Here is a 24,972-nt window from a genome sequence, read left to right as displayed (position 1 = left end):
TTTGGTGGTTCTAGCTCTTACTGTCTGGTGTTCTTGAAAAGAAGACAGGGAAATGCACATTTCTAAAATAGACAGATAGAGAGATAGCTTATACAATAGAATACCAGAGTTACAAACTGGCCAATCAACCATGAACCTCATTTGGTACCAGAAGTAGGCAATCAGGCAGTAGCCGAGACAAAACAACACATAAAATCAAATACAATGCAGCATTGTCTTAAATATAAACTATTTTAAAAGTTTATAAAAAGATTTGAGAAGGCAAAGAATCTGTTTTTGTGCTTGTTTCATTTATACTGAGATGCTTAAAAGCAGCATTTTTTTCTTCTTCTAGTAGAGGTTAAAAAAGTTTAAAAGCTGCATTAATTCAAGGATTACCGTGATAAGCATGGGGAGGGCATGTAAATTCACAGATATGTTGAGAAGGGAGGCATCCATGAGCTGGCAGTAACTGGGGATGAACACAAAGCTAGCAAAACTCTTACACGAAAGCGAGCTGGACCAGCTACTTCCAAGCTCCTTTAACTTGTGGCACTAACAATTCTACAGCCAGCAAGGAAAGCTTTGTCAACACTGCAAGGTCTATCTTTACATGAAAATAAACTATTCTTGAACAGTGTCTCTGATGTATTAGAGAGAGACTATTCTTTGCCATAAGGTATGTATGGCTTTGGGGGTTTCAGTTTTTCCTTCCTTGGGTATACAGTTGTTGTGGTCAATCCAAGGAAAATCTGACCTCACTGATGTCTGTGGTTCTCTTATATCTCTCCTTGCTATCCTAGAGATACTGATTCAATAGATAATCCATATATAGCATTTTCTCTTTAAAATAAACCAACTCCAGTGCAGTATAGGAGCTAGTAATCTAACCCCCTTTGCTGATACTTCAATCTTTTGGCGATAGCTGTTAATCTCAATTTCATGACCAACAATCCAGAATTTTAATACCACCAGCTAAGGATTTGCAATGGCACCAAAATCAGAAAACACAATAGAAGCAAGAATGGCACAGCTGGCAGTATCAGCATGAAGCAGTCAGGAGGGAGACAGAACCCATATATTTTGTGCAGAATGCAACCAGATTTTGTGCACAACATTGTAAGGAACTACTTCTTATTCTCTAACGGTATGTCTACACTAGCCTCCTAGTTCGAACTAGGGAGGCTAATGTAGGCCTTCAAAATTGCAAATGAATCCCGAGATTTAAATATCCCGGGCCTTATTTGCATGTTCCCGTCCAGTTGCCATTTTGAAATTCCACTAATCCGAAGTAACTGCCCGCGGCTACACGTGGCAGTGAAATGGTAATTCAAACTCAGTCCTTTGTTCGAATTAACTGTTACACCTCATTTGCAATTTCGAATGCCTACATTAGCCTACATTAGCCTCCCTAGTTCGAACTAGGGGGCTAGTGTAGACATACCCAAAGGGTATGTCTGCACAGCAAAGTTATTTCGAAATAACAGCCGTTATTTCAAAATAACTTTACTAGCGTCTACACAGCCAAACCGCTATTTCAAAATTAATTAATTCAACTCCAGCCCCTCTTCTGATGGACTACAGGCTCTCTCAGAGTCCATCAGCAAAGGCAAACCCTACTGGGCTCCCCATCAGGGTCTGCTGCTGGCTGGTTTGGCTCCCCTCCTGACCTGGGGCTTCCAGGACTCCCTTACCCCGGGACAGCTAGGACTCAGTAGCTCCAGGGTCACCTGTGCTCAGCAGCTACCTGGGAGGGCCACCTACGGCTCTGCTGTCCCAGGCCTGCTGGACCACGAATGTTGCCAGACCAGAGACTTTGGAGCACAGAGGTTCAACCTGTACCATGCCCAGTGTTCAGTCAGGCTACGCCTACACTGGCATGATTTTGCGCAAATACTTTTAACGCAAGAGTTTTTGCATTAAAGTATTTGCGCAAGAGAGCGTCTACACTGGCATGTGCCTTTGCGCAAGAGATGTGCTTTTGCGCAAAAGCATCTGTGCCAGTGTAGATGCTCTCTTGCGCAAGAAAGCTCTGATGGCCATTTTAGCCATCGGACTTTCTTGCGCAAGAAATTAACATTGCTTGTCTACACTGGCCTCTTGTGCAAGAACAGTTGTGCAAAAGGGCTTATCCCTGAGTGGGAGCGTGAGAGTATTTGCGCAAGAACCATTGATTTCCTACATTAGAACGTCAGTGTTCTTGAACAAGTACTCGCGGCCAGTGGAGACAGGTGGCAAGATTTTGCGCAAAAGCACTCGCTTTGCGCAAAATCTTGCCAATGTAGACACAGCCTCAGTGTTTGCCAGCACAATCCAAAAGAATCTCCTTCCTCATTCACATGCAAGTACCGTTTCACCAAAACGGTGTACGTTTCACCAAACTACAATCCCATTTTACATGTCCTTTTTACTTGCTATAAATCCCTGTCGGCGGAGGTGCAGAAAGTAGACAAATTAAAAAAACATACAAGTGTATGCAAGTTATATAAGTTAGAAGAGAGTCACAATTGTGCATAAAATCCTTGACAAAAGGGGACTTTTGCATACAGAAAATGCATTAATGTATTGGCGGGTTCTAGGGCATGTTTGATAATACATAACTTGATTTCTCTCTACTCTCTTCCCCTATCCAGCAAAATTACTAGCTTTCCCTCATCCTTCCAATCTTTAAAAATAGTTAAAAGAGCTTTTAAAAATTCCTCATTCTTAAAGCTCTAAAATGCATGTGTTCATAAAATTAAATTACAATATTTTTATCTGTTTGGGATCAGTACTGTTTCCTCCTTTGCCTTGTGTTTACTTTCCTGCAGTAGCTGACATCAAAATGTTTTCTGGAATGCCGGGACTAAATAAGTTATGCTTAACTCAATATCTAATACAAATAGCCCTGGGGAAGCTTCAGCAACACAATCATAAAAGCTACAGTTCCTTTTAATAGCTTGCCACACTTTGCTGATATAGTATTTCTCTAATCACCAATCTTTACGTGCCTTCCTGACCTTGGATCTCTCTGCCCAAATGACTTTGTGGTATCAAAGGACTATGTCATTGGAAGAGTGAATGGCTTTCATTTTTCCTCCTGAAACTTCCGGTTCCTGGCATCTGCAAAGAATTACTCCAAGTAGTGTTTTGCTGCCTTGAGGCCAGTGCCCTGTAGTGGCCTGACTGATGGAAGTGACTTTTCCCAAAAAGGTTACTGTGGTCAGCAATTGGTGGGAGCTGCAGTAAGCATGGAATCAGCCCTGCTTTCTCAGCTGATTCTGTTTGACTATTAATTGTCACAGTGTCATTATGTTTGTGGTAGTTTAATTACCATCTCTTTTGAGCAGACTTCAAATAAACTGGGTCTTTACTATGTCATAGGCATGCTGTATCAGAACAGGGGCTTTGAAAAAACTAGCCTCAGATTCAGAAAGCATCATGTTGCAATGAACAAGGCTCTTCCACATCTGTCTGAAGATTTTTGTAGCACAGTTTGATTTGAGGCTGAGGGGCACTTCTTATAGCACATGGAGGCCAAAAATAGCTGCATGGGTCTGCAGTGACATTTATTTAAAACGAGCACTGACTTTTCAGGTAGATGGTTACAGAAGGGACGAGTCAGATTTAAAAAAAGAAAAGCCCTTGAATGATGTCTGTATTCAGGAAACCAAATGTTTCACACAAATAGTTGCAAACCAAACAATAAATAAATCTGTTTCAGGGAGCCGGGCACATCAACCTTGGGTTAAAGAATGATTTCTAAGCCACATGGAACAGACAGTGGTTGGATGCAGATTCTCAGCAATGGGATTTACGTTATTTATGAATGTTTGCTTACGATGGGTAGGACTGTAACAATCTGACTTCTCTTCCACCACTGCCCTGGCTTCTCAGTTCCCTCTCTTTGGGTTTTTTTTAACTCTTTCAAGACATAGAACAATAACCCTAGCTAATTCTTATGAAAGGTCCAAGATTTGTGTTGGAAAAAAATTGTGATAAATGTACAATAAAAAAATTCATTATTTTATTATTTGTATTACAGTAGCATATAAAGACCTCAAGTAAGGTCAGGAGCCCTGTTATATGCTGAATAATTGCACAGTAAAATACACTGCTTATTTTAAATTTACAAGCTAAATTGACAGCATAGATGAAGTGGAAACAAAGGCAAAGAGAAGTTAAGTGACACGATCAGGGTCAAACAGCTGCTAACAGCTGCAAACAGAACCCAGGTCTTAGGAGTACCCAGTGAGTTTCTGTTCACTGGGCTGCCTCAGCCAATAGATATTTTAAATATCTATTTAATTCTCAGCAGACTCACTCTAAACACAAAACAAACAAAACTGGACTCAGAGCTGAATCCTTCTCTGCACTACAAAGAAGCCCCAGGGCTTTTAACCATTCACATGATACCATATCACTCTACCACATTTCTTTTCAGCACGTCAACTCCTTTTATTAAGAACAAGATCCACCTGCTTCTCTCCTTATCTGCATCCTGGCACCCACTGGTTCCTTATTCCTTTCCATAATGAGAGGGAAGGAGGCCTCAACTGTGCCCAGTTATCTCCTACAGCCTGGTTTTGGTCCCAGAGGCCTCCTTGTCTACTCCTATAGCTTCCCAGTGGGCCGTGTACTATCTACACACACAACCATCTGACAGGTGATAACTTTCTAAGGGCCATTATCCCAATGACATTGGCATTAGCTTCCCAAGACTACAGAAAACAGATAAGGCAAAACAAAAAATGAAGAGCCAGCTACCATGGTATGTGATCTTAGGATTGGCGTCCTCATGACCTTCAGACAGTGCAGAGATGCATGGTCAGTTGCAGAATGTTTGAATTCCCCAGCAAACAGTATGTTGCAGTGAATGCGCACTATATTGGATTCCAAACCTGTACAGATAGGGTATGTCTACACATCAAAAGTTATTTCAAAATAACAGCTGTTATTTCAAAATAACTTTCCTAGCGTCTACACAGCCAAACCGCTATTTCAAAATTAAATTGAAATAGCCGAGCGCTTATTTCGAAATTGGTAAACCTCATTCCATGAGGAATAACGCCAATTTCAAAATTGTAGACACAAAATTGTAGCACTGTGTAGACACTTATTTCGAAATAGGAGGCCTCCAGCCCTTCCCAGGGTGCCCTGTTGGCTACTCTGGCCACAACCAAGAGCACTCCTCTATCTTCCCCTCCCACCACCTGGAGCTCTTAAAGGGGCAGTCTTTCCTACCCCTGACCCAGTAGCCCCAAAACATGAGCCAGCAAGCCACTGGCAGCCAGCCCTCCACCGCTCCCCAGGAGCAATCCCCCAGCTCCCAGGAGCCTGCCAGGGGCTGCAAAAGGCAGGCGCCTGCGTGGTCTAGTGCGGAGATCATGGACCACATTGAGGTTTGGGGGGAATCCTCCAATGTCCATGATCTCTGCACTAGATGGAGGAACGCAGCAGTTTGCACCCAGGAGTAGGTGCGGATTAAAATCAAGGAGCTGCGGCAGGCATATGCCAGGGCTGTGGCGGGAGGGTGGGGGGGACAACTCCCAACCAGGGGCTGACCCAGACACCTGCCCCTATTTTGATGCCCTGGACTGCATCCTGAGAGGCGGTACGAGCCATGCCCCCCAGGTGATCGTCAACCCTGCAGCAGAGGGCCCTGACCAGGGCATTGAGGAGGAGGAGGAGAGCCAGGAGCTGCAGCAGACCAGATGGAGGGTGCTGAGTAGCCAGGTCTCCCAAGCCACCACAGCGGGCCTGTCACCAGTGTCATCCAATGCCAGAGACGCAACAACAGGTGAGTGCTATCAGTGTCCCCTTATGTGGGGAGGCGAGGGGGGGAGACAGAAACCAGGGACTGCACATGTGGGCCTTGCTGTCCACGGATCACGCAGCAACCTGTGCATGTGCGATCATGTGCCAGGCAACCCGTGGGCATGTGGCCCCAGCTGGCTGCCACACAGGGACCTTACCCTGTTAGACACACGCATGCGTGAATAGACATGACATTCTCCTAACTCCGAGGTGGGACACAGCTGGATGCCCTCCCTCCACAAGGCCACTCTACACAGAGGCAAGGGACATCTTCCCCTCCCCTCCCACACACTCCCAGGAATAGCAGGACATTCTGAACATGGCCTCTGTGCAAGCACATTGGCTCTGACGGTGCAGGGCACGGTCATCCTTGCCTTGCAGAGGGGGGCTGGGCTTCACCCACTGTGTCCCCAGGGAGAACTGACCACTTCTCTTGTTTCTCCACAGCTGCACCAGCTGCGTGTGCAGGGCACACCACGATGCCTGGGACATGCTCCCGCACCCAAAGGCTCCGCAGGACCACCCGTGCAGTGGAGGGGTACCAGCAGTAGCACTTGGGGGCACTGCAAACCCTGCACCGCACCCTCCAGCACTGGATGCAAGAAGACCTGCAGCTCCGGTAGGAGATGCTTGCCCAGGGCTGTGTCATCTGCCAGCACCTGCAGACCCTGGTGCAGAGCATGCTGCCTCCTGCTGCTCCAGTGCCAGCTGCCTCCCCAGCTACTGCTCTTCCTACCACTCCTTCTCCCCCTCTCGCTTGTCCCTCCACTTCCTCTCCATCCTCCATCCCCTCCCTATTCCATCGGGGATGCCGAGGCCCCCACACTCACAGTGCTGGGAGACAGTTGGCCCGGTGAGACCCCCAACACTGAGCTTCCCCTCCCCCTTCTTCCCCTTCCAGCTCCCTCCTTCCAGGTTTCCCCCTCCCCTCTCCCACCCTCTCTCTCCCTTCTCCCGCCTCCTTTCCCCAGTGTCACCAGAGTTTCATTCCCCCTCCCCACCACGTTTTGTTAAATAAAGAGAGTTTGTATTCATGAAAATATGTGTATTTAATTTTACACCAGCAAGGGGATTAGGAAGGGGTAAGTGGAAGGACGTGAGGGAGGAATGAGGCACAAGCCCCCAGTGGGGCAGACCAGGGAGACTGTTAGTGCTTCTCAGGGTAGAAGCTCTCTTGCAGGGCCTCCTGGATACTGACAGCCCCCCGATGGACCTCCCGGATGGCAGCCTGCAAAAAGTGCAACCAGGCTCCCAGCAACACGTCCAAGAGAAGCACCAGCGTGTCCAGGGGCAGCTCTGGCTCCATGTTGCAAAGTGCTGTGGTGTCCCGAGTGAGGGCAACCAGAGCACACCAAGACAAATATGCTTTGCTGTTTCTCATTGAGGTAGGCAAGCAAACAGGGAAACCTGAGAACTGGCTGTCCTGAGGACGAGGGGTCCTTCAAGCACAGACCCCAGTTAGCCTCAGGCAGCAGCCCCACACAGTAAGTCCTGACCTGGTGCCTTGCCGGAACTGGTTCCGGCCAGCCTTAAATGCGATTCAGAGTCCACTCAGTGTGGATGTGCTATTTCGAAACAGCAAAATGCTATTTCAAAATGCATTTTATGTGTAGATGCGTTATTTTGAAATAAGCTATTTCAAAATAAAGCTGTAGTGTAGACATACACAGAGATCATGCATTTCTGAATAATCACATTCTAACTTGAGGCAGAATCGATTCAATCTGTATGTGCCTGTCAGTCATTGGTAACAAGTGTGCTGTGACAATCAGGTGGATCCTTTTATGTTCTCTGAATTTTTGTAAGCAAGTGCCCAGTGACTGCAATCACAGGTAAAAGTCTGGTTTTGGAATCCTAAACACCATTAGTCCTTGTCCTATTGATTCCTGGTATGAGTTCCCTGATCCCATTACACTAGCCACAGTGATTCTTCAGCCTTCCTGGTTATCTGCCACACCACTGAAGACTTTAGATATGGATATGGTGGCTTCTCAAGACACTCAGCAATAGGTAGTTTTCAGATCACTGTGAAACATTAGCCAGTGGGGTCTGCTTATACCAATAAAACCAGCTCTAGGCAAAACATCAGAGTGCAACACAAATACCATAAAATACAATAATGCCCTGTACAGCCATCGCTGCTTAAATCCATGGTTTCAGCCAATGGACTGCAGCATGCAATAGTTAAACAGGTACACTTTTATTACGAAACATAGTCCAGATGAAACCCTTGAACAGCTAAATGCTAAAGACAAAACAAAAAATTCAAAATGGAGTAAAGCAATGTAATGGAACAATGGTAAACATTTTGTGGCAAGAATAAGCAACCACAACAATGTTTTACAGCATCTCAGGATTTACTGTTTTATGATTTTTTAAAAAAATGTCTGCATAGATTTAGTTTGTCACTGGTCCCAAATTAAGAACATTTGGGGACAACTGTAAAATTATCCTGAGTGAACACAGGGCCAACATAATTAGGAATAAAGATGTGAGATGCAAGGGGAAATAGTCTGTATAACTTCACTTGGTAAATACCCCCATGGAAGGTGGCAGGTAGGAAATCTGCATAGTAACAAGCCTGTCACAAATCAAGGACAACTAAATAGAACAATTAGAATTAACATTTTGCTTTCACTGGTTTTTAAAGCTCTTTTCACTTTTTCTATATTCAGTTAAAATTGTGGTTTTTGAATCATGGCAAAGTTTTCCGTCACATTTTCCTCTAACTTTGGGCTTTAGAAATACAGTACTTTTTTTCTTTTGTGGGATTTTTTTTGAAGAGTAGTTGGTAAAGGCCAAATTCTGCACTTCCTCATCTCAATGTAAATCCAGAGTAACTCTAGTTTAAAAAGAGTTAATCTATATTTCTAGCTTCAACAAAGTTAATCTAGATTTACACCAGCATATATAATACAGGTTAGCCCATAATGATATATTATGATTTGTGACTCTTAATTTTAGTAGCCAGTAGAGTTAGGGGGCTTTCTTCACTGAGCAGCATTGCCTTCTCTAAGGTAACAAAAGCACCTTAGTTTCATGCAATATGAAGTGCTATGTTTTCAGAAGTAACTAGTGATTTGATAAAAAAAATCAGTCCCTTTTAAAAGACACATTTAAAAATGTAGGTCAGAATACCTGGAGAATTCCATTTCCCCCCTTTGCTGAAAGCAGTGTAATTGGGATGAAAATGCCATGCAAGCTTTAAAAATCTTCTCTAACTTTGGGTTTCTGAATCTAGTTCAAATCCATACATCTCTTTTTCTGTAATTTAAATCTATATTTTAGGGAGTAATTATATTGAAAAAATACTGGATATTCAGTGGTAAAATATTCCTTATCCCCCCCTCGCCTCAAAACACAGCTAATTTGATGTGCTCACATGTTTAAAAAAATACTCTGTTCCTTTTTCTCTAGTTTGTTCATTTTCAATTTCTCTCATGGTTACCAATTCTTGTGATTTTATTCAAAGTCTTGTGAGGATTTACTAACATCCCACCATTTTTAGATGTATGATTATGTGAGAAATTCAGCTTTCATTTACATAAAAAGTAAGTTTCTTGTCCCGTGGTGATGGAGAAAAGTCTGAAAATGTGACCCAAAGGCACCCTACAGGTTTAAAAAACAGAAGGTGAATGAAAAGAATCTCAAATATATTAAATTCAAAACATCTTTTTGGTTTTTAAGCTAATCTCATTATTTGGGGGCTTGTTTTAACGTTTGCAGTGGTTAGAAGAAGAAGCAGGGCCTTGGGTGGAAGAGGAGCAGGGTCTAGTCTTCCCTAGCCAGCCCTTCAGTGCCGCCAAGGCGTACACGACTGAGGGCTCCAGTGGCAATTTAAAGGGCCCGGGGTCCAGTTGCTGCCAAGGTAACAGCAGCAGCAGCCCATGCCCCAGGTTCTTTTAAATCATTGGGCCCTGGTGCAGTTGTCCCTTTTTCTCCCTCTCTCCCTTTGGTGGCCCTATCTCTACTATGCATCTACTAATATTTAATAGAGTCCAACATTTTGTTTGAGTGAGTTCAAAGTTCACACAAGTTCACCTGTTATTACCATGCAGCATAATAACTAACGTGTTCATGTCTGAAATGTACTCCGCCTGCTTTGGTCCCAAATCAGTTGGAGAGTCAAGAAATTAAAGACTAAACTTTCTTTCATAGTCTGTCATTTAGTATATGCTAACACAGTACTAATTCTATTTTCCAATTTTTTTATCCTTTAGTTCTTCATAGATCAGCAAGTATAAATTCATGCTCCCTAGATCAATTAACCCCGTTTGGGAGTGCTTTATTTTCTCTTATCAAATATAGTGAAGCCTGAAGACTCCATGTGTAACAGACAATCCTGGTCTGTAGCAATCATCTTGGGGAGACTAAAGTTTCCAGTACAATTTTTTTCTAACTTCAGTTAAACATCCACACCACTCATCAGCTGATATTTGCAAGAGAGAAAAATTGGTGTTCTTTCTTGATTCATAATGTGTAGAGAAGGCATGGAAAACTTTTAGTTTTATTTTCTTAAGGGTCTTCCACCCATATGTTTTTTATTTATATTAGGAAAAAATTAGGGCTTTTGTCCTAGAAAACTTTTAAATAGCCTGTTTAAAATTCTCCCTTAAGGAGTGTGGGGGGAGGGAAGGAAGAGAGCGAGAGAGTGTGTGTGTGTGTTTTAACACCTGTTAAACTCCATGACTGATATTTGAGAGAAAGGAAGACTGTCAAAGATACAAATCCTACTATAAGTAGGATATGAGAATTAATAATATGCATCTCTGAAACGCACAAAAAGTCCTCCAGCAAAAAAAAGATAAGACCAGAATTGACATCTCTGATATTTCTAAGGTTAAAATACCATGGTTTTTTTTTAAAAAAGGAAAGGACAGGTCTTTATTGTTTGCGTTTGCAGGCTGTCTGAGTTTCTGCTCCTGCTTCAGTGGCCTATATGGCCCATTGCAGGGGCACAGGATAGTTGAGCTGTAAAAATATGTTGACCACACTTTTCAGATCTCTCCAGAATGCACTCTGAACTGAGGGCTCCTACAGAGGAGGTGCAGTTCTGGCACAGCAGCCTTGTGCACAGGACAGAGAAGAATCTTTGCTAGGGGGCCGTAAGGCAGCTATGTGTGTTCATATGGATGTTGGTATGCTGAACAACAAAGAATTCCCAGTATTTCCTTAATTCATGAGGCCTGAGACTTCTCCCGTTTATACCACAGGAAATCTTTCAAGCAATTTATCTGAGTACATTGCCTATTGCTGAATTTAGTACATACACTATCCTTCCTGCACAGAATGAAGGCCAATATTTAATTTGAAAATAAATTGTGACAATTACTAAAACATATTAACTGAGCAGAAACAAAAATGAAAAGATTTTATGCTTAAGATCAGGGATGAGTGATTCAGATAAAATACCCCACTATACTGGTATGACAGGGTTTTTGGAGAGTGTTGAGATTAAACTTCCTATAACTACAATATATGGGGCGGGGGAGAGGCTTTTGTAGATGGCTAGCTGGCCAAATTCTTATCTGAATTTTTCAATGATGCTGGAGTTATGTGTTAGTGAATGTACAGCCTTGTGTAGGCATCTTAAATATGTATTTTCCTCTAATTCACATTGAATATATAATATTGGGATATACTATTTTCTAATATTGTTCACTTTTGTGCATCTCTGCATGTCTTGTTTGTGATATGGAAAACATCAAAATACTGAAGGAGATCCTTGTGCTATATAGTCTGAGAAGGCACATAATCTTTTAAAAAAATTAATTCCTGAGATTTCCATCCTGGTAGTTTTTTTTGTTTTACCTCCAGAACATCAAAATAGTTATGAGAAAGTTCAGTTGGGAATCCAACCTTAGATGAAGTACCATATTTATCAGAACGCATGGGGTGTTATGTTTCTGTAAAGCTGGTACAGACAGTCCCCGACTTACGCGGATCCGACTTATGTCGGATCCGCAGTTACAAACGTGGCTCCCCCGGAGGACATGGACTGCGGGACCTCGCGGTCCTGCCGCCCGTGTACTCCAGGGCTGCAGACCAGGAAGACGCGGAGCAAAGCTGCGGAGGGGCTCGGGCAGCGAGGCAGCCCAGGCGCGCCTGGGCTGCTCCGCTGCCGGCTTCCCCGAGGCTTTGCAAAGCCGCGGGGGGAATCGGGCAGCGAGGCAGCCCAGGCGCGTCTGGGCTGCTCCGCTGCCGGCTTCCCCGAGGCTTTGCAAAGCCGCGGGGGGGCTCGGGCAAAGCCTCGCTGCCCGAGCCCCCCCGCGGCTTTGGAAAGCCTTGGGGAAGCCGGCAGCGGAGCAGCCCAGGCGCGCCTGGGCAGCCTCGCTGCCCGAGCCCCCCCACAGCTTTGCAAAGCCTCGGGGAAGCTGGCAGCGGGACAGCCCAGACACCCCGCGGCTGTCCCGCTGCTGGCGTCCTCAGAGACTTTGCTCCCCGTCTCCCTGGCAGACCAGGGAGACTGGGAGCAAAGCGGCGGAGGACCCAGGTGGTGGGACCGCGGTGCGTCTCGGTCCGCCGCCCGCGTCTTCCTGGTCTGCTGGGGTGCGGTGGGGGGGGCGCAGCTAGTACGCCCCCCCCCCCAGCAGACTAGGCTTTTCTCCAGATGCCTGTGGCAGAGCAGCTGGGGCGCTGCCGGTTGGTCCCGCAGCGCCGCTCTGGGTGCTACTGGACCAACCCGGCAGCACCCCAACTGCTCTGCCACAGGTGTCCTGATTCAGCCGCTGCTGGTCAGTTTCAGCAGCGGCTGAATCAGGACGCCTGGGGCAGAGCAGATGGGGTGCTGCTGGGTTGGTCCAGTAGCGCCGAGGAGCGGCGCTACTGCAGCAACCCAGCAGCACCCCAGCTGCTCTGCCCCAGGCGTCCCCAAGTCAGCTTCTGCTGAAACTGACCAGCGCTGACTACAGGAAGCCCGAGGCAGAGTTGCTCTGCCCCGGGCTTCCTGGAATCAGCTGCTGATCAGTTTCAGCAGCAGCTGACTGGGGGACGCCTGGGGTTCTTAAGTTGATTCTGTATGTAAGAAAGAACTGGCGGTCAGTTTCAGCAGCGGCTGAATCTGGACGCCAGTTTCGACTTACATACAGATTCAACTTAAGAACAAATCTACAGTCCCTATCTTGTACGTAACCCGTGGACTGCCTATATTCTGGTAAAGATGACAGAAGTCAAATATTTGCCGCTAGACCTGTGTAAAAGTCAGGTCTTACACAGAGCAAGAAGCACAAACAGGACCCATATGGCTTTGGAGCCTCCTTACTACTGTATCTGTTTGTCATGCCTACACACTAGTTCCCACTGTGGTTTTTCTCTACATTCCTGCCTGCCTTCATTATAGTGTCTGTCTTAGCCCCACTCCTTCCTGCTGCCTCCTTTTTCCACCCAGTTAGGGTCACACTCCTGTTCCCTGCGTTTCCACCAGGAGTTGCTTAGCTGTGGGTTATGGTATCAGCAAGTCCCGTTCTTCATTCCTCCCACACACTGTAGTCCTGTTTCTTCACATTCTCTAAAGTGCTGCAAGACTATTTGTTGTTTTTTCAGTTTTTTCAGTTACAGACTAACTCGGCTCCCTCTCTGAAGCTTTTCTTCACATTTGTCAGGTTAGGACCCCAATTCTATTCTCTCCTTTTTATGTATGTGTTACTTATTTTAAAATGATGCTTGGGTTACTATATTTATTTTAAATGATTATTTTCTGAGGTTTTCTTTAAAATGGTGGAAATTTGCAGTTTTGTACTTGGTTTTGTTTACAATAGCATTGCTAGGATTTTGCAGTTTTACATATGATTTTTCAAATGATAGGACAGCTTAAAAAGGTCTACATTATTATAGACTCTTGACAGGTTTCCACTGGTGAATATGTAGTTTTGCATTGACAAGTCAGTTGCGTTTAGAACATTTGTTCACTCTTACTTATGGAAATATGTGCTTATTTATGTGCACAAACCTGATTTTTGCAAAGTTTCTTAAGAGCAAATCGGGTTTTTTATAAATAAACATTCTTATTCCGGAATGTCTGCATCTAGAATTTCAGCTGTGAAGTCTGAATCCAAATCCAGGGTTGGAACTTGATTCCAAACTTCTGATATTTGTTCAACGTTTCGGAAGGTCCATAATGCCTCCACAAAGAGGACTATATAAGAGAAAGTAATATTTCCTGTCTCTTGCATAGTGCTTTTCATCAAATAAATCTGAAAATCAGTTTGCAAAGTCTCATTCTCACCATTTTATGGGTAGGGAAACCAAGTCACAGGGCAGTGAAGCCATGGCAGTCTCACGGCAAGTCTTGCATAACTGAGAATGTCTTCTGAGTCCCAGACTAGTGCTCTATACAGCAAGCAACACTGCCTCCCGGACTCAACAACTCCTGCTTAAATCAGCTGAGAAATCTGCATTTGTTCCATTCCTACTTCCAGGAAACGCGTTAGGCAAGAACAAAATCTCACGGAGGCGATGGAGAGGACAAGGTTCCTGCTCTCCTCACTCTGAGTCTGAATCAAGGGCAGGAAAAAAAAGTGGCAAAACAGATTCATCTAGTCACCCATCACGGCCTGGGAAACTTGGGCCCTGGATTTCTTGTGTTCAGCGAACCTGGAGAGGAAAGGTCTCTTGTCCTTACTAAGCACACGTGCACCCCTCTCCGCCTAGAGCTGGCGGGGCTACCTACTAGACAGGCTGGCTGGAGAGCGCCCATCCGGGCAGCAGGGATCGGCCCGGCTCCCCAGGGCGTACCCCTTGCTCCGGCCTCTCCCGCCACGCACTGGTCAGACACGGCTTGGCTCCCCGGGCTGGCCCCACGCTGCGCGCGGGAGCCCAGCCCGCTCACTCGCTGGCTGCGTGGACACCGCCGCGCCGCCTCCGAAGTCACGCGAGCGCCACGGTCCTGGCGGAACGCGGTGAGCTGAGTCTCCGGGCGCTGCAGCCCCGCCTTCTGCCGCTAGATGCTGCCCTTGGCAGCGTACCGTGGTGGGCGGCAGAGGCCGGGGCTTCACGCGCTGTCTGTGCAAAGCCTGGGCACGGCCTGAGGGGGGTCTCCTAGCAGGGCCGGACCCCGGGGAGGCAGCTAGAAGCGGGGCGGAGAGGGCGCTGCGCAGAGATCAGGAATAGCCTGCAGGAGGTAGGGGCAGGTAGGATCAGCAGCCCTCAGAAGCCACAGGGGGGGCGGATCCAACCTCGGCTCGGGCACGTGTATTTACATCTGTGAAGGTCCAGGTGGTTTCTGGAACTGCACCGGCCCAAGGAGGGGGCAGTGCTCGTTGAGTTAAAAAAGAGCAGCCAGAAATCCCGCCCTACCTGCCCCTCAGTGTCTTTAAACCTAACCAAAGATTATGACGTTCTTATCCGTTTGAACTTGCCGGATTGGCAGTACAGGTGCCCTCACCTTGTATAAAGGGTTAAGGTATTAATGAGCATTTACGCAGGTGACAGCTGTGAGGCCTATGGGTTAGAGCCGTGGTTTGCAGCGTTTGTTCCGGGGGGCTGCAGACTGTAAGATTTCCAAAGGAGGCCTTGCCTCCATTTGAAAATGTTTAGGGGGTCTGCAAATGATAAAAAGGTTGAAAACCAATGTGTTAGAAGCAAATCAGTAGACGGTGCTGTAGATAGTTATGAAGATGGGCATAAATCAGCAACCTGTTTTTTTGCCTGCATGGCAATTTATGAACACTGGTTTCAGTCCTAGGGAATGCAAATATTGAACATTTCATAGGGACAGAAATAAAAAAGGTTTCCCTAAAAATCAATACCAATGAAGAGATAATACTGAGCAAAACCTGAAAAGCAGTTTTCATAGTAAAATAATTACTAATTTATACAAAAATGGAAAAAATGTGAGCTTGTTGTCCTATTTCTAATCATAGCGGGCATATTCAAATCTCTAGAAAGGATGGTGTTAAACTGAACAGATAAAACAGTATAGAAACTGCATAACTAGGAAAAGGGCAAGCAGGTTGGTAGGGTTCTAGATAAGGAAACAACAATCTTCCAGAAGAGAAATGCACTTTTTTTCAACTATGCACAACAAAATTATCAACAGAGCAGAAATTACTGCAGGTAGTTCTAAATCTTGTAGCAGCTTTGCAGTGAAAAGAAGGAACCTCTGATCTCATCTTGAAAATTATAACTGCTGAACAATTAAATTTACTAATCTTGCTGAACATCAGGTAGCAGTTCTCAGACACATTGGAAACAAAGAAAATATGTCTCAGATTTCATAGCCTACACCAAAGTATTAGGTTGATGGATATGAATATAATTTCCATATAACCTTCCTAAGAAAAAAATACATAAACCTCTATAGTAAGCACTCACATAAAATGGAAACAGATTAATTTTCTACAAGCAAGAATTACTGAGAACAACAATAATTTAACTTACATACCTCCAAAAGACCCATCTCCCTTTTAGCTACTGATTTGAAAATCTTCATCAGAATAATTACTAAGGGCCAGATACAATGTCAAGAGAAGTTAATTGATATTGTTTCACCACCTTGGATAGTTGTTGGATCAGGTCTAATTGCCTAACTCCTGTAATGAATTAATCTCATGCACCTGGAACAAACAAACTTCATGCAGGGAGAACAAGACTCAGATAACCTAAGAAATGTCCCAGATATTCACACAAATCACTAACATCAGATGTGCATGCAGCACTCTTGTCCTATTGCAGGACGTATGTGTTTGCAGTGCTACAGCACAGGGAATCCAAGGATGAATTCATAGTATTGAGTTAAGCCTTGTCCTTCCACATCTAGGTGCACTTAGTGGGAAACCAGATAAGGGTGTTAATTAACCCCCTAACTAGTGTGATACAGCATTACTCACAGACACAGGTCCTAAATATATAGGGTGGGGGGAATTTTCTGAAAGCACTGCAATAGCTGTGGTCTTTAATCTAATTCTAGAATTCAGTCTAAATCTCTGTCTCAAAACTAGTCTAACCTAAAACAGAAGCAACACAAGGACAACCAGATGGTATCTAAAATCTTGATTCATAAAATAAAAGGGGCTTTGTGATATCGTGAAAGAATAATCCACTCCAAAATGAATCCTCATTATTACAAATTACTAGAAGTTATTTTAACAAATGTTGGAAGATAGGCACATTTTGTTCAAATATTAACTCAGCAGTAGATCAGTGGCTATTAAAGGAATATCCTACCATGTTTCCGCTTCCTTTTCTGAACTGATTATGCTACATAGGCTTGCAATTTCTAGATAGATATAGGTTTATGTGGTGACAGACTTTTAATAGGGTAAGAAACCCAGGAATTAGTTCCTCTTTCAGTCTTCAGCAAATTTTACCAGTAACCCTTACTAAAATACCTCATAGACAGTTTCTTAGATATAGTACATTCAGCTTAAGGCACATAGAAAAATCAGTCCCCCAGGCTATAACTAAAGACAGTGCTTTTTATATATACCATGTAGATCAAAACACAACTACAGCAGACTTCCGATAATCCGGCACTTTGGGACCCAGGGGGTGCCAGATTATCGGATATGCCGGAGTATCAGGAGGTACTCTGGCAGGGGGGCTGTGACGGGTCTGGGGGAGGGGGGAACGGTGCAGCGTGGGGCCAACCCGGCAGCACCCCAACCCGGTAGCCGTGGGGCCAACCTGAGTTGCGCTGAGGGACCAACCCGGCAGCACTCCAGCTACTCTGCCCCACGGCTTCCCCAAGTCTGCTGCTCGTCAGTTTCAGCAGCGGCAGACTTGGGGAAGCAGTGCGGAGCAGAGCAGCTGGGGTGCTGCCGGGCGCCAAGCAAGGGAGTGACGGGCGGCGCTGCGGGACCAACCCAGCAGCACCCCAGCTGCTCTGCTCCGCGCCGCTTCCCCAAGTCTGCGGCTGGTGAGTTTCAGCAGCGGCAGCAGCGGACTTGGGGAAGCGGCATGGAGCAGCTCCAATTGTCTGGCTGGCCGGAGCACTTCCGGGTTCCAGTTGGTGCCGGACTATCGGGAGTGCCGGACCACTGGATGCCGGACAATTGGAGTTTTACTGTATAGAGTGCAATGAGGTCAAAAGCACTGTAATGATTTAAAAGCACATAAAATAAATTGGATGCGCAATGTCCCTGTCACATAATCGGTATTTCAGATTTTGCTCCTGCTTTTTCCCAGGAAACCATAGCTATATGGGAGCATGATAAACTCACTTAGATCATCTCTTTCAGATTTCAGACCTGAACAATTAATCTGACAATACAGGCTCCAAATATTAGATTTCTATAACTCTGTCTCATGAAAAGACTGGGCACACATATGGCAAACCATCTTCACATCAGAAGACAACTTGCAAAAACAGATGGAAGGATCTAAAGACCAGCTCTGGAGAGAATGTGGAGATAGAAGTGTGCAAATGTCTGTCCTGAGCCCACTGTCATGGAGCAGTTCTATCTGTTTCCATTCTCTACAAGCAGAATGTTTCCTCTTTACACTGCTAGTGAACAACTCTTCCTTCCCTTCAATGACATTTCACACAGCTATAGCTACAAAAGACACATTCAAGCTGGAGAACAACACATATCTTCACTAACATTCTGCAACTTCAGCAGGTGTGCTAAAACAACATAAAAAGTTTGGATAGGGCAATTCCTGTGATATGTTCATAAAGGAATTGGGTACAGTGATTTCTTGAGATATTGCCAAATAATTCCGTGAATTTATAACATAGGAAGGAAGGAAATAATTTATTACCTAAAACCAAATAACTTTCTGTAATAGCTATTTTTATTTATTTTCATTTTCTTTCTGTATCGAGTCTTTTTCTGGCCTACAACTAGGTAGATTATCTTCTCTATACCCAACATCATTTAGCTGAAGTACAGACTCTGGGTATTAATGTGGGTGAAGGAGCTTTCATGTCTTTTAACTGTAATCTCCCATGTAATCTCTTGTTGTATACTCCTCTTTGAGCGTCTGTCCTTTGGAAAAACTTTAATTGCCTCTCCCACAGGGCTACTACTTACATTTCATAATAATCTTAGATTCATTCTGTAGCCAGCTAGGGAAAATAGTGCACTCCTGCCTGCTTTTGTGGACAAACTGAACTCGGCTTCCCCTCTTTGTGCACTGAAAAATACCTTCTATGGAAGTCTATGCCTTTGGCAAACTGAACTTTCTATTGCACTCGGGTCTACATCAGCACTAAATGAGCCAGTGCATTGATTGTATCTTGCTTAGTTCTAAAGAAAACCAGTAAACGTAAGTGCCTGGTAAAGAAACATGCAGCTTAAATCCCAAAAATGGAGATCTATATTCCAGTGATGTATGTGGTTGAATATTTTTGTAAAGATCTCAGTTTTGTACCAGCAATCAGTTGTGGGCCTAAAACTGTGCATACAAATTTCAGACTAGGGATGAAATTCTGCCTGTACGGAAGTCAATGACAAAACTCACATTGACCTCTGTAAGGCTACAATTTCACCCAAGAATACATTGATAAATTTTGAGTTTCCACATTTTTTGAAAAACAAAAAGGGGATAATAAATCTACCTTCCCACAACTGCCTATTCTGTGATACTTGCACTTTCCTCTGATGTCTCGTACTGTGAGCAACAGATTCCTGAACTGGATAGACTTTATGTCTGATCCAATAACTCAATTCCTATATTTGTAAATTTTTCACATTTTTTTTGTTAAAATGTTTCTCATTTTCTGACCAGCTTGATGAAAATTAGATTAAGGCCTTTGTAAAATTTGGCCTGCTGGATTCACAAATTAAGTGTAAGTGCTCAAGACGTTCTCTTCGGATGAGGTGGTGTAGGAAGATTTTCTTCTCCTTCGCATAGACTTATAATAGTACAGATCCTGCTTAATATTATGTTATCAACTTATTAGAAAAGACTTCAGTCAAATTTACCTTGTGTGGGTAGTACTGTGTTTCTTCCCATCAGTGAGTACTGAAAGGTTGTCTGCCATCACATAGCATTCAGCAGTGTGGCAGCCCCTCCGTGTCAGTGTGAAAACATCTGTTGAATGGATTTATTGACTAGGTCTTAGGTGGGTTTTTTTTTCACACTGTTTATTACAGCCCTGACCTAATGAACTTAATTTGTTGACATGTTTCTCTCAGTGTCTTACTTGATCCCTTCTCACATTTCTTTCTACTGTGCTGTTTTCTTGGCAACAGCAGATCCTGGAACATCAACGTATCCAGCAGTTGCAAACGTACCAGGCTCAGATGGCTACAGTTGGCATGGTAGGATTAGATAAACACCGGCCTGTTTCCAGGACCCAGTCTTCCCCTGCTGCTTCCACATTACCTCATCCAGCAATGGACCAGCCTATCCAGCCTGTCTACATGACTGGTAGGACTCCCTAAGGACCTCTTTTAATATCCAGAGTAAATACGCTGTTCATGTGAGCTCAACTGATTTAAATGCCTTGAATAGCTCCTGTAGCAATGCCTTCATTTTTAACCTCATTGTTACTGGGTTTTATGTTGCTTTATTGGCATTAAGTCAACCAATGCAGCTGATAAATCACAGGGTTAATATTCACACAGCCATAAATTATTATCGCTCACTGGCTCTGGCAATGTAGAAACAGGTGCATTTTTGGTGTCTTTATGTCATTTACATTTTTTTAAAATGTTCCCATCCTCTGCCTCTCTTCTCCATGTTGTTTTTGCAAAGAGACCACCAAAGCATTGAAAAGAGACCACCAATAAGTGGCAAGGCTGGGATATGATTCTCAACATCTTCATTTGATGCCAGTGGGAATGTTACTCAGTCCTGCAGGGGTGCTGTTCTTCACTATGAAAAACAAAGTTCTGGCAGTATAAATGAGGTGATCAGTCATGAGACAGTGATGTCAGCCACAGGCTTGAAGTCTTTTAATGATTTTCTGTGAAAGCTAAAGATGGAGAGGTTTTCCTGGGTTGACACCATCTATTCCAGAAATTCAATAAGTAGCTCATATGCATATTTATGGTGCATAGAAAGATTGAGGGTCAGGAAAGTCTCCTATGATAAAAAGAAAATGCCTTAAACAGAAAGACACGTTCCTCATTTGCAACTAGTCAGAAGAAAGAGAATCTAACCTATGGGAGTGTATCGCAGTAAGTTGAATAACATAGCTGGAATCAACGTACACTGGGACACGTTACTGCAGAGTCAACACCATGTGGGGTCAATTGGAGACATTCACCCATCGACTTACCTTACTCTTTCATCAGGGATAGAGTAGAGGGGTTGACTAAAGAGCGATCTATGGTCGATTTGGCAGGCCTTCTTCAGACTTGCTAAATCGATTGCCGGTGCATCAATCTCCACTCCGTAGATCCTGGTGGTAGTGTAGATGTAGCCTAAGTCTTGGACTAAAATTTCAGTGTGTGCCTATAGGCGGGAGATAAATCATGCCTTGCTTTTTCTAGTAGGAAGAAAGAGAGAATGACTTGTAATTTTGCTTCTCTTAAAATATTATTTCTTAAGTTCTTCTCTTAGGTCTTAGCTTCTTAACATGAGACTGGCAGAGCTCCTCTAGCTCCTAAAGTTTATAATTCTTGAGGGCATCCTGCTGAGGATATTTGTTGCCCTTCTAATATTTCAGTTACTTGACTATGAAGGAAATAAAGTTTGCAGAGAGAAATGACAATTGGGAGTGGTTAGCATGAGATTAAAAAAAATGTGCGTCTGAGAAAAAATGAAAAACAAGTTGCAAAAGAAAAACACTTGAAAAGGGTAACCTGTAAACACTAAGGGGAAGTGGGTGAATAACTTAATTGCTGCAAGATGACATCTTCAGAGAAACAAGATAAGAAATTAAGCATTTTTTTCCTTCTCAGGCTACGTCTAAACTACACTCCTTTGTCAGCAGAGGGATGTAAATTAGACGTATCGAAAGGGCAAATGAAGTGGGGATTTAAATATCCCGCACTTCATTTGCATAATGTCGGCTGCTGCTTTTCTTTGAAACAGGGCTTTTTTTGGGGGGCGGGGGAACCCCGGCAATTTAGACAGGGCATTTTCGAAAAAAACTCAGCAGTTTAGATGGGGCATTTTCGACAGAAATGCCCTGTCTAAACTGCCGGTTTTTTTCTAAAAGCCCTGTTTTGAATAAAAGCGGTGGCTGTCATTATGCAAATGAAGCATGGGATATTTAAATTCCCGCTTCATTTGCACTTTCGATACATCTAATTTACATCCCTCTGCCGACAGAGGAGTGTAGTATAGACACGGTCTTGGTGTAGGAGTCTCACAGGAGTTGGAAAGACATATTTGAGAAGAAATGTGTATAAATCTGCAATGAGTTGCAGCAATAAAGCAAATGCCAATAGTGTGAAGTGGGCTTTGTAATTATAAGTAGTGGTGGTAGTGGTAGATAAGTGTTAAAGGTGATGCCACTAGGGATGTAGTCTGGGATAATACATACTTGAAAAAGAGCCTAGGCTTGCAGAGTCAACCTTAATTTTGGCATTTCTTAACCTTTGAATGATTGACATAAAACTGCCATTGTTCTGTGAGCTGTGGGAGAGAACACTGAGCAAAATCCTGGGATTCAGAGTATTGTCACGCAAGCCCTGGAGTATTTAGGCACAAAACTGTGAGCTAAAGTTAATTGGGGAGGAGAAGTGAGGGGAACAGACCTTAAGTCCGATGTATATTTATTTGGCCATTTTATATCAGACTTCTGGAATTTTTTATTTTAGATTGTTATGTTGTTTAATTTATTAAAATCCCTTCCTTTGGGTTTTGATATTGGTATTATTGTTCTCAATACTATTTTATCAATGCTTCTTCATAGAAAACATTGCCATTAAGTTATTTGTTAGCCACGGTATTAGGTTTCCCCCTATTGCCCCAAACAGTATTAACAAAGTTGATCTGGATATGGAATTTTGGAATAGAATGAGATTTATACAATCCAGACTAGGAATAACTCAGATTTTCTGACTCAAATGAAAGATAGATTTCTTTGGTCCCTTATCTGTCATTGCGTGGTTGAGTGAGGTCACCATTCCATTCCATCACCAAGGGCCAGATTCTGACTTTAGTTATGTTGGTGTAAATCCTAAATAATGCTACTGGCCTCAGTGCGTTAACACAAAGGCACATGAGATCAAAATCTGGGATGAGGCATTTTTTTCAAGAAAGACAGAGTAACTGTCTTTTAGTAATATTCCACAGCAGCCTGCAATTGAAAACAGTTGTCTCTTCTTTGGAGGTGGGCAGATTGTTGGCTGAATCCTGTTGGGGAAATCCTACAGGCTATTTTTAGAAGTGAGCTGTGCTGCTGCATTGTGGTATTGTACCAAACACATGTGTTGTGTGACCAGCAGCCACACATCTGAATTATTTGCACATCCTAAATCAATGTAGATGCTTTCAGTAAATGAAAATATGTATTTCAGTCTCTTTTTTAACCAAATAATCCTGTTTATAAGTAAAGTATGTACTTGATTGTATGAATATATTAACTGTTTAAAATTTTGGGGTGGATGTTTCCATTATGAAATTGTAGTAGTGACCCATTGACCTCATCTAAGCTCAACTGTAATTTTGATCTGGGGAAAATAACTCAAATACCCTAGAAAACACATTTTTGTTTTGAAGTTTCAGAGGGGTAACCCTGTTAGTCTGAACTTTAAAAACAACGAGTAATTCCGTGACACTTAGGGTATGTTTACACAGCACCTGAAACTCGAAATAAGATACGTAATTTGCACTACACAAATTGTGTAGCTTATTTCAAGTCTATTTCAAAATAGCTTATTTCGTCATTTGGTGACGTTTGCACAGCATCAAATTTTGAAATACTGTGCTATTTCAAGCTATCCCTTACTCTTTGTACAATGAGGTTTACAGGGATGGTGAAATAGCGCATCAGCTATATTTTGAAATAGCAGACGTGTTCAAAAGACTTGGGGTAGCTATTTTGTGATACCTCTGGTATCCTGAAATAACTTTGCAGTGTAGACATACCCTTAGAGACTAACAAATATATATATATATTGTATCATGAGCTTTCGTGGGCAAAACCCACTTTTGTAGATGACCTGGAGTGGAGGCTTTTGCTCACAAAAACTCATGATTTTATATATATATATATATATGTATGTATGTATGTATGTTAGTCTCTAAGCCCTAATTCATACTAGGGAGTTATTTCAAAATAACTTTCCTTATTTTGAAATAACAAGCAGAGTATCCACACTACCAAGCCCATTATTTTGAAATAAGGGTCTGGATATTTCAAAATAATAATTCCAGTTTTCCATAAGTAATAACACTTGTTTCTCAATAGTTATTTCGAAATAGCAGTAGTGTGGGAGCTCCACTGCTGCTATTTCGCAATAACTACTCCCCAGAGTCATTCAAAGTAATTACTCCTCAAAGTAATTTCTTCCTGGGGCTCTAAGTTGAGGTAGGGCCTTCACATTAAGGAAGCCTGCCTTGGACGAATTTTGAGGCTTCCCTCTAGTGTGGACGTGCTATTTCAAAATAGTTATTTCAGGAGTTATTATTTCAAAATAAGTTATTTTGAAATTATTTTTTAGTGTAGTCATGCCTTAAAGTGCCACAGGACACCTCTAAAATGTAATGTTTGCACGTTTATCTACATTGCTAGGTAGGCATCATCAAGAAATATGCTCAAAATTGTCAGTCACGTATGCCTATATAATTTCCCCCCAAAAGTAACTATTACACAGCACCTTTTAATTGCTAGCTCATTAAAAGTGAGTGATTTTATTTTTGTTGGTTAGAATTGGGTTTACTCTTGGAGATCCTCTTGGGGTCCTGATTAGCATAATCAGGACAAATCCCAGGTGGAAGGAGGAATAAGTTTTATATTCTTCAGAGACTTTGCAGATATCAACTTTAGGCACTGTGAGCGAAACCACTGAAATCAGTGGGACTTAGGCACCTAACTTGAATTTTTTGAAAATCTCACTAGGTGTCAACTTGCATCTTTAGGTGTCTAAACTTACTACACATATGCTTTTAGATAGTTTAAAAAATGTGCTTTATTTAATCAATTAATGGCCATTCTAAAGCTGTATACTGAGCATAAAAGATAATGCTATATAGGCACAGAAGAGAGATGCATAGCACGTGATTATGCACCTACAACATGAGTGTTCATTGGTTAGTTCTGAGAATTTATAAACCCTGACAATGAAGCGGGAAAACTTATAAACTGTGCAATGCAAATAATGTAGAGAAAGGAAATTCTAAACTGTACTGGCAATG

General features: G+C 43.2%; 1 protein-coding gene across 1 annotated transcript in view; it reads left to right on the top strand.

Moving 5' to 3' along the window:
* Window positions 1-24,972, top strand: part of LOC149525420 (histone deacetylase 9) — a 408,190-nt gene that overhangs the window by 362,816 nt on the left and 20,402 nt on the right. The window contains exon 15 of the mRNA XM_075922253.2: window positions 19,911-20,088. Coding sequence (XP_075778368.2) covers window positions 19,911-20,088 — 178 coding nt within the window. The remainder of the gene's footprint in view (window positions 1-19,910; window positions 20,089-24,972) is intronic.

Source organism: Pelodiscus sinensis, chromosome 2 (assembly GCF_052426305.1).
Source record: "Pelodiscus sinensis isolate ZL-2025 chromosome 2, ASM5242630v1, whole genome shotgun sequence".
NCBI classification, from domain to species: domain Eukaryota; kingdom Metazoa; phylum Chordata; order Testudines; family Trionychidae; genus Pelodiscus; species Pelodiscus sinensis.
This window is presented reverse-complemented; position numbering and strand designations above follow the sequence as displayed.